At 41.6% G+C, this 10000-nt stretch overlaps 2 protein-coding genes across 2 annotated transcripts in view; both read left to right on the forward strand.

Annotated features, from left to right (window-relative positions):
- The window catches only part of LOC308168475 (E3 ubiquitin-protein ligase TRIM21-like), a gene marked incomplete at its 3' end in the record, with an annotated part of 2001 nt that extends 1783 nt beyond the window's left edge, over positions 1-218 (forward strand). Inside the window, exon 2 of the mRNA XM_080543071.1 lies at positions 1-218. This exon is cut by the window's left edge and continues 1428 nt beyond it. Coding sequence (XP_080399197.1) covers positions 1-218 — 218 coding nt within the window.
- A 2087-nt stretch (positions 219-2305) lies between these two features.
- Positions 2306-5061, forward strand: LOC308168465 (E3 ubiquitin-protein ligase TRIM21-like). Its single transcript, XM_080543061.1, has 2 exons — positions 2306-2481; positions 2720-5061. Exon 2 carries the CDS (start codon positions 2722-2724, stop codon positions 4366-4368), a length of 1647 nt encoding a protein of 548 aa, XP_080399187.1. The 5' UTR covers positions 2306-2481; positions 2720-2721; the 3' UTR covers positions 4369-5061.
- Positions 5062-10000: the final 4939 nt, after the last annotated feature.

Consider the following 10000-nt stretch of genomic DNA (forward strand, 5'->3'; position numbering starts at 1 on the left):
CCCTGTCCCTGAGAGAGAAGCCCCAGAAGGTGGGGGTGTTTGTGGATTATGAGGAGGGCCAGGTCTCCTTTTATGATGTGGAGGCCAGGTCTCTGATCTACTCTTTCACTGGCTGCACCTTCACTGAGAAACTCTATCCATACTTCAGCCCCTGTAATAATGATGGTGGTAAAAACTCTGCCCCTCTGATCATCTCTCCTGTCAATCACACTGACTGATTCTCAACCTTTAATTCTGACCACTTAATAAAATATGCACCTTTAGAATTATCTTTATCTGTAGTCAGTCATTAGGGAAGGTATTGATATAATTTACCACACAGAGTAATTTCTGAGCTGGTTATGGTTTGTTATCATATAGTTTGTGCTCTCAGTGTGTCTGCTAGATGTGAATATGCAGCAGCAATGTCAGATACAGCCCAGCCTCTCCAGCCTCATAAGAACATATGACTCTATATACGTGAGACTGTTTGACTTCTCTGGGTGTTCACATTATTATAAACCAGATGCTCTCAACATACTGTGTTTTCATTATTAGCTAGTTATCATTGTAATGTTGACCTATTTTGGGGACTTTGAGTGTAATGAATACTGGGTGTGTACAGAGAGAAATTGAGGATGTTCAGACAATTAAATTCACTTGGATTGATCAGATCCATTGATCACATTAATAATCAGTCTAGTCCAGGTCCCAGAGCTTTAGGACGGTGATGTGAGGTAGCAGACTGGCTGTCTGGCTTATTAAAACACAAACACAAGTTGTCCTTCAGTCTCTGTATGTGTGTGACATAATTATATTTAACAGAATGTACTTTTGATAATCATTTTAGAGATTTAATGGCTTGCAAAGGGAATCAGACATGCTTAAAAACTGTTTGATAAGGTTGACTGTGATTGTAATATGACAGATAGATTTTCTGTATGTGATATTGTAATTTAGTCTAATGGTCTGTTTCTTGCTGTATTTTTAAATAATGCATGTAAAGCACTTTGAATTGCCCCTGTTGTATGAAATGTGCTATACAAATAAACTTGCCTTGCCTTGCCTTGCCTTGTTTCTGTGGTGGTTTTATCATCACTGCATATCAAACATCAACACCTGATGAATAAAGTCCCTGTTACCTGACACCTGTGAACGATGATTCATTCATTTATCACAGAGGTGAATAAAGTCGCCCACATTGTCAACATCCTAGACTGCCAAGGGAGACTTTATTCACCAGGAATGCATCAATTATGATGCTTCATTGTGTAGCCAATCAAAGTGGTGTTGCTAGGCAGAAACCACATAAAACACTTGGCACTCTAGGTGGTGAGAGTTCCGGAATTATGTCAGTTGTTAAGTTAAGCCTCATTAAACACTGAGATCTGTGGCAGAGAAAGACTTTACTCTGTAGAACCTCTGACCTGATACACTCTCCTGATTACTGTTTACACCTGAGAGAGAGAGAGAGAGAGAGAGAGAGAGAGAGAGAGAGAGGGAGAGAGAGAGAGAGAGAGGGAGAGAGAGAGAGACAGAGAGAGAGAGAGAGAGGGAGAGAGAGAGAGACAGAGAGAGAGACAGAGAGAGAGAGAGAGAGAGAGGGAGAGACAGAGAGAGAGAGAGAGAGAGAGAGAGACAGAGAGAGAGACAGAGACAGAGAGAGACAGAGAGAGAGAGAGAGAGAGAGGGAGAGAGAGAGAGACAGAGAGAGAGACAGAGAGAGAGAGAGAGAGAGAGGGAGAGACAGAGAGAGAGAGAGAGACAGAGAGAGAGAGACAGAGACAGAGAGAGACAGAGAGACAGAGAGAGAGAGGGAGAGTGTAGGAGCCATGAATATGATTTAAGGAGTATTTAGTATACTAGGCTATTTGGTTTATTGTGAGTTTATTTTCGATTGATTGTTTTTGCCTTGATCACCGTATTGAGATGCCACTTATGGATTTCTGTACGTCACCGGGTTTGATTGTTTTTTATTCAATAAATGTTTTAAACGTTCCTTTTATCTCAAGATATTATGAGTGTTTAAGTGGCTTCAAACACGGTGATCCATGCCAGAGGAAGTGTTTACTCTGTAGCAACCTTAGTCCTGATCACACATATTATTGTGATTACAGTTTATACTGACTGGGAAAAATATGATGATTGGAAATGACAGGTAAGAAGAGCGTGTCTGTAAAAGCACATGTTAGAAACAGAGCAGCCTGTAAAGGGTTAACTCTGTTCCAGGGAGGAGAGCTGTACTGGGAGGGGAGGAGCATCTCAACGTCAGGCAGCTGAAATGAAACTAAACTGTGTACTAGAGACATAAAAGTGTATCGTGGACAAGGGCAGACTCTCTCAAACTTGTTAGATATCGTCCTCCAACAGGTATCTATCACACCTACAGTAGAAAGGACAGAGACATCTATCACACATACAGTAGAAAGGACAGAGACATCTATCACACATACAGTAGAAAGGACAGAGACATCTATCACACTCTCACAGAATCACAGACAGGTGAGTTGAGACTTACAATGACAAGTCAAGATAAACTATTGTGTTCACTCTCTCAGAGTTTTTTTATTTACAGTTCAGTATGTAAAACGTTTTGATTTGGTTGAAGGACTATTTTCTATGTGATACAAAATAGTATAATGTTATCATTATTGATCGCTGTATAATCTCTAAGACAATCCCTATCGAGATCTGATTGATTCCAGGAAATGCTTTATGGTGTCTCCTCTGGTCTCTCTAGATATGGCTTCCTCCAGCAGTCTCCTGTCTGAGGAGCAGTTCCTGTGTTCTGTCTGTCTGGATGTGTTCACTGACCCTGTCACTATTCCATGTGGACACAACTTCTGCATGGTCTGTATCAGAAAGTACTGGGACAGCAATGACCTGTGTCAGTGTCCAATGTGTAAAAAAACATTTGATAAGAGACCAGATCTCTTTGTCAATACTTTCATCTCTGAGATGGCTGCTCAGTTCAGGAAGTCAGTTGAAGTGAAGGCAACCAGCAGCCCAGCCCCTGACACACCTGTCAAACCTAGAGAAGTGTCCTGTGACTTCTGCCCTGGGACGAAGGTCAAGGCTCTGAAGTCCTGCCTGGTGTGTCAGATCTCTTACTGTGAGACTCACCTGGAGCCTCATCAGAGAGTCGCAGCCTTAAAGAGACACAAGCTGATCGACCCTGTGGAGAACCTGGAAGACAGGATGTGTAAGAAGCACGACAGACTCCTGGAGCTGTTCTGTAGGCGTGACCAGACGTGTGTGTGTCAGTTCTGCACTGAGACAGACCACAAGACCCATGACACCGTCCCCATAGAGGAGGAGTATGGAGAGAGGAAGGCTCAGCTGGGGAAGACAGAGGCAGATGTTCAGCAGATGATCCAGGAGCGACTACAGAAGGTTTCAGAGATCAAACACTCAGTAGATCTTAGTCAGAAAGTTGCAGAGAGAGAGAAAGCAGACAGCGTACAGGTCTTCACTGCTCTGGTGGACTCCATGAAGAGAAGCCAGGCTGAGCTCCTTGACGTGATCGAGGAGAAGCAGAAAGCAGCAGAGAGGCGGGCTGAAGGGCTGATTAAAGAGCTGGAGCAGGAAATCACTGAGCTACAGAGGAGAAGCACTGAGCTGGAGCAGCTCTCACACACTGAGGACCACCTCCACCTCCTCCAGAGCTTCCCCTCCCTGTCCACCCCTCCACACACCAAGGACTGGTCTGAGGTCAGGGTTCACAGTGATCTCTACGTGGGGACTGTGAGGAGAGCTGTGTCTCAGCTGAGGAAGACACTTACGAGTGAAGTGAAGAAGTTGTGTGATGCTGCTGAGCTGAAGATGATTGAGCAGTATGCAGTGGACGTGACTCTGGACCCTGATACAGCACATCCCTGTCTCATTCTGTCTGAGGATGGGAAACAAGTTAGATTAGGAGACACAAGTAAGAATCTCCCTGGTAACGCAGAGAGGTTTTCTAGTTGTGTCTGTGTTTTAGGAAAGGAGGGTTTCTCCTCTGGGAGGTTTTACTATGAAGTGGAGGTGAAGAAGAAGACTAAGTGGGATGTAGGAGTGGCCAGAGAGTCCATCAACAGGAAGGGGCAGATCTCACTGAGCCTTAAGGATGGATACTGGACTGTCTGGTTGAGGAATGGAAATGAGTACCAGGCTAGTGCTAGCCCTGGTGTCCCCCTGTCCCTGAGAGAGAAGCCCCAGAAGGTGGGGGTGTTTGTGGATTATGAGGAGGGCCAGGTCTCCTTTTATGATGTGGAGGCCAGGTCTCTGATCTACTCTTTCACTGGCTGCACCTTCACTGAGAAACTCTATCCATACTTCAGCCCTGGTAATAATAATGGTGGTAAAAACTCTGCCCCTCTGATCATCTCACCTGTCAATCACACTGACTGATTTACAACCTTTAATTCTGACCACGCAGTAAAATATGCACCTTTAGAATTATCTTTATCTGTAGTCACTTGTTAGGGAAGGTTTTGATATAATTTACCACACAGAGTAATTTCTGAGCTGGTTATGGTTTGTTATCATGTAGTTTGTGCTCTCAGTGTGTCTGCTAGATGTGAATATGCAGCAGCAATGTCAGATCCAGCCCAGCCTCTCCAGCCTCATAAGAACATATGACTCTATATACGTGAGACTGTTTGACTTCTCTTGGTGTTCACATTATTATAAACCAGATGCTCTCATACTGTGTTTTCATTATTAGCTAGTTATCATTGTAATGTTTACCTATTTTGGGGACTTTGAGTGTAATGAATACTGGGTGTGTACAGAGGGAAATTGAGGATGTTCAGACAATTACATTCACTTGGATCGATCAGATCCATTGATCACATTAATAATCAGTGTGGTCCAGGTCCCAGAGCTTTAGGACGGTGATGTGAGGTAGCAGACTGGCTGTCTGGCTTATTAAAACACAAACACAAGTTGTCCCTCAGTCTCTGTATGTGTGTGACGTAATTACATTTAACAAAAAGTACTTTTGATAATCATTTTAGAGATTTAATGGCTTGCAAAGGGAATCAGATATGCTTAAAAACTGTTTGATAAGGTTGACTGTGATTGTAATATGACAGATAGATTTTCTCTATGTGATATTGTAAGTTAGTCTAATGGTCTGTTTCTTGCTGTAATTTTAAATAATGCATGTAAAGCACTTTGAATTGCCCCTGTTGTATGAAATGTGCTATACAAATAAACTTGCCTTGCCTTGCCTTGCCTTGTTTCTGTGGTGGTTTTATCATCACTGCATATCAAACATCAACACCTGATGAATAAAGTCCCTGTTACCTGACACCTGTGAACGATGATTCATTCATTTATCACAGAGGTGAATAAAGTCGCCCACATTGTCAACATTCTAGACTGCCAAGGGAGACTTTATTCACCAAGAATGCATCAATTATGATGCTTCATTGTGTAGCCAATCAAAGTGGTGTTGCTAGGCAGAAACCACATAAAACACTTGGCACTCTAGGTGGTGAGTGTTCCAGAATTCTTTGTCAGTTGGTGGGTATTATTAGTATTACAATACACACTAAGGGAGGCTGAAACCCTGCGGTAAGATTCACGTATTTAGAAAATATACCTTTACAGCCAACGATCGGCCCGTTCCCATTCTAACCTGTTCTTAACCAGGCAGCGCAGGAGACAACTGAAGCCCAGTTCTGCTGTCCACCTCATTGGTTCTATAATACATCTCACTGTGCTCTCTCTCTCTCTCTCTCTCTCTCTCTCTCTCTCTCTCTCTCTCTCTCTCTCTCTTTCCGTCTTTCTCTCTCTCTCTGTGTGTGTGTCTCTCTCTCTCTCTCTCTCTCTCTCTCTCTCTCTCTCTCTCTCTCTGTGTGTCTCTCTCTCTCTCTGTGTGTGTGTCTCTCTCTCTGTCTGTGAGTGTCTCTCTCTCAATTCAATTCAATTCAATTCAACAGGCTTTATTGGCATGACGTTTTACAAGTGTTGCCAAAGCACAATCACAGATATGACGAACAACAACATAACAACATAATATCAATGACATGAAAAAATAAATAAAAATAATATAAATAAAATAAAGCAGGTGGTGCAGAGAAGATGTCCTACTGGTTGTCCCTTTTCTTGTGACAGGAATTGACATATTTTGCAGCCAAAACTGCACATTCTTTCTGTTCCCCCAGAAGGGCTGGTAATCTTTCCCTTTCTGTCATACTTCGGAATTCTGGGAAATTAGTTTCAAATTTTGGGAAGAACTCCTCTCTAATATTTGTGTAGTTTTCACACTGTGTCAAGAAGTGTAACTCCGTCTCTATAGCTCCGTCATCACAGTGACAGCACAGCCTCTCCTCTCTGGGCAGCCAGGTTTGTCTGTGTCTGCCCTTCTCTATTGCCAGACTATGATCGCTCAGTCTGTACATTGTCAAAGTCTTTCTCAGGTTTTTATCAGTTACTGTGGTTAGGTAGTCTGCCACAGTATACTGTCTGTTTAGAGCCAAATATGTTTCTAGTTTGTGTTGTGATTGTGTGAGTTTGTTCCAATATGTGATGTATTTATCTTTTTCTTTAGTTATAATTTGGTTAGGTCTAATCTTCTGAGTGATAGTGTAGCTGCACTGAGGCTGTCTGGGGTTTGTGATGTCAGAAGGTGAGAGGTCAGCTAGTTTCAGAACCAGCTGACTGAGGGGGCTCCTTTGGATGTTCAACTCTTGGCAGGCAAGGGCTTTATAATGGTAACAGGCAGGGTCACTCTTTTTAATATGGCTCCAGAATTTAATAGATCTTTTCTGTATATTTAGCAGTAAAGGATATTGGCCTAATTCAGCCCTGCATGCAGAGTTTGGGCATTTTCTTTGTACCCTGATAATAGTTTTGCAGAACTCTGCATGCAGGATCTCAACTGGGTTTTTGTCCCATTTTGCCCAATCACTTTGTAATAAGGGACCCCATACCTCACTGCCATACAATGCAATTGATTCTATAACTGATTTAAATATTTTGAGCCATGTCCTAATTGGAATTTGGATTTGAATTGAACGCTTGATGGCATAAAAAGCCCTTTTTGCCTTGTCTTTGAGTTCCTTCACAGCTGCACAGAAATTCCCAGTGGAAGTAATTTGTAAACCTAGGTATGTATAGGTATTTGTCCGTTCTATTTGGGTCCCACCTATTTTGAACACTGGTTGATTCTTCTGTAACCGTGATCGCTTTTGGAAGGTCATAATTTTGGTCTTCTTCATATTTACTGTCAGGGCCCAAGTCTGACAGTACTGATGAAGAATGTTCAGGCTTTGCTGAAGACCTTCTTTAGTTGGGGACAGTATGACTAGGTCGTCTGCATAAAAGAGACATTTAATGTCTGTGTCAGTAAGGGTGAGACCAGGTGCTGGTGATTGTTCTAATAACCGTGCCAGTTCATTAATATATATATTGAAGAGGGTGGGGCTGAGGTTACATCCTTGCTTCACCCCTCTCCCTTGCGGGAAGAAGTCTGTGTGTTTATCACCAATTTTAACAGCCAATTTATTATTTTCATATATTGATTTAATGACATCATATGACTTTCCCCCTATTCCACTTTCTATTAATTTAAAAAGTAAACCTTCATGCCAAACTGAGTCGAAAGCTTTCTGAAAATCGACAAAGCATGCATGAATTGTTCCTTTGTTTTGATTTGTGTATTTATCTATTAGTGTGTGTAGGGTGAAAATGTGGTCAGATGTTCTATAATTTGGGAGGAATCCAATTTGACTTTTGCACAAGACATTGTGCTCTGTGAGGAAATATATAATTCTTGAATTTAGAATGCTGCCAAATAACTTCCCTAGGTTACTACCTACACAGATACCTCTGTAGTTGTTTGGATCAAATTTGTCTCCATTCTTGAAAATGGGTGTAATCAGCCCCTCACTCCAGCTTTCAGGGAAATGACCCACACTCAGTACCAAGTTGAATACCTTTAGAATGGCCAATTTACATTTTCTATTGGTATATTTTATCATCTCGTTTAAGATGCCATCAGGCCCACATGCTTTTTTGTTCTGCAGAACCTTTAGTTTGTCTTCCAATTCTAATTCAGTGATTGGGAAATCCAGTGGGGTCTGATAGTCCTTAATAGCTCTTTCAAAGGTTTTCAATTTATCTGAGATCTGCTCTTGGGCTTCATTCTTTGTAGGTTTTCTATAAAGATCCCCAAAATGTGTTTTCCATGTATCACCATTTTGAATTGATTGTTCATTTTTATGTTTCTTGGTAAATAAGTTCCAGTTTTCCCAGAATTTATTTGATCCCAGAGACTCTTCAATTAATTCTAGTTGGTTTTGTAAATATTGGTCTTTTTTTGTTCTCAGTGTTTTTTTATATTGCTTTAAAGTGTCACAGTAACTAAGGCGTAACTCCTGACTCTCTGGATTCCTGTGTTTTTGGTTGGAGATATTTCTTAGTGTCTTCCTAATGGATTTACAGTCTAAATCAAACCACCTTTCCCTGTTTGTTTTCTTTTGTTGTTTTGTTTTGCATTTTAAGTTTGAGGATGAGGCCAAATGATCAAATATGTGGTTAATGTGTGCCAGACAGCACTCTACACCTTCAGTATTCTGAGGGTAAGTCTGGGACAAGAAGGAGTCTAGAAGAGACTGTGTTGACTCGCTGACCATAGCATTCTGGTACTGCTCCGGACTGTTTGGGGCCCATCTGTATTTCCTCTTTATGTTATACAGATTACAGGACTGAGAACATATATTACCTGTGTCTGCCCTTTTTAGATATAAAGTGATCTGGGAGTGATCTGATAGAGGTGATTGTTCTTTTACTGTGAAGGCTCTCAAAGAGTTTAGGTCTAAATCTGTTATAGCATAGTCAACGGTGCTGCTTCCAAGTCTTGAACAATACGTATACCGTCCAAAAGAATCCCCTCGCAGCCTTCCATTGACAATGTACAGGCCCAACGCTCTACAAATCTGCAGCACTTGTTTTCCACTCTTGTTTGTGATTTTATCATAGTTATTCCTGTTGGTAAGGTTAGGAAAAAGAAGGTTATCTCCAGTGATGTAACTGTCACCTTCAGTACTAGTAAAGTCTACCTCCTCACCAGTCCTAGAATTGAGATCTCCCATGATCAGCACAGATCCCTGGGCCTGGAAATGACTGATCTCTTCTTCTATGATGGAGAAAATCTCCTCACTGAAATATGGAGACTCTATTGGGGGATTATAAATTGCGCATAGAAAAATGCTTTTCTCGCTGGAAATTATATCTTTTTGTATTTTTAACCAAATGTGATTTTTCCCTTTCTTCTTTATTTCTATAGAGTCAGCTAGTTGTGACTTATACCAGATCAACATCCCCCCAGAGTCTCTGCCCTGGGTGACTCCATTTAGTTTAGTTGATGGGACTATAATCTCTCTATAGTTAGGAGGGCACCCAGTAGGGACATCTCCTTTGCACCAAGTCTCCTGCAAAATAACAATATCAACACCAGTAACCTTGTCTAAAAATTCAAGATTTCTGCTTTTTAAACCAAATAAATAAGAATTTAAACCCTGAATATTCCAAACTGATATGCTAAACGATTGTATCATTGACACTGTAACAAATTGACATTTTAAGTTGAGAAGAAAGAAGTAACAGTTTAGAACATGACATATTTACAATGTAACTTGGCATGTAGCCTAGATATGTTTTTTTTTTTTTTTTTTTTTTTTTACTTCATGAACAAGCATTACCTGCTTAATGACCACTGCCGCTGGTTGTGGCCCATTAGATGAGAGCATAAAGTGCTCAGCATGTCCTGGATGGTCTCTCTCTCTCTGTGTGTGTGTGTCTCTCTCTCTGTCTGTGTGTGTCTCTCTCTCTCTGTCTGTGAGTGTCTCTCTCTCTCTCTCTCTCTGTCTGTGTGTGTGTCTCTCTCTCTCTCTCTCTCTCTCTCTCTCTCTCTCTCTCTGTGTGTCTCTTTCTCTCTCTGTGTGTGTGTGTGTGTGTCTCTCTCTCTCTGTGTGTGTGTGTGTCGCTCTCTCTCTCTCTGTGTGTGTCCCTCTCTCCCTCTCTCTCTCCT

Source organism: Nansenia antarctica (assembly GCF_963989245.1).
Source record: "Nansenia antarctica genome assembly, chromosome: 1".
Lineage (NCBI taxonomy): Eukaryota > Metazoa > Chordata > Actinopteri > Argentiniformes > Microstomatidae > Nansenia > Nansenia antarctica.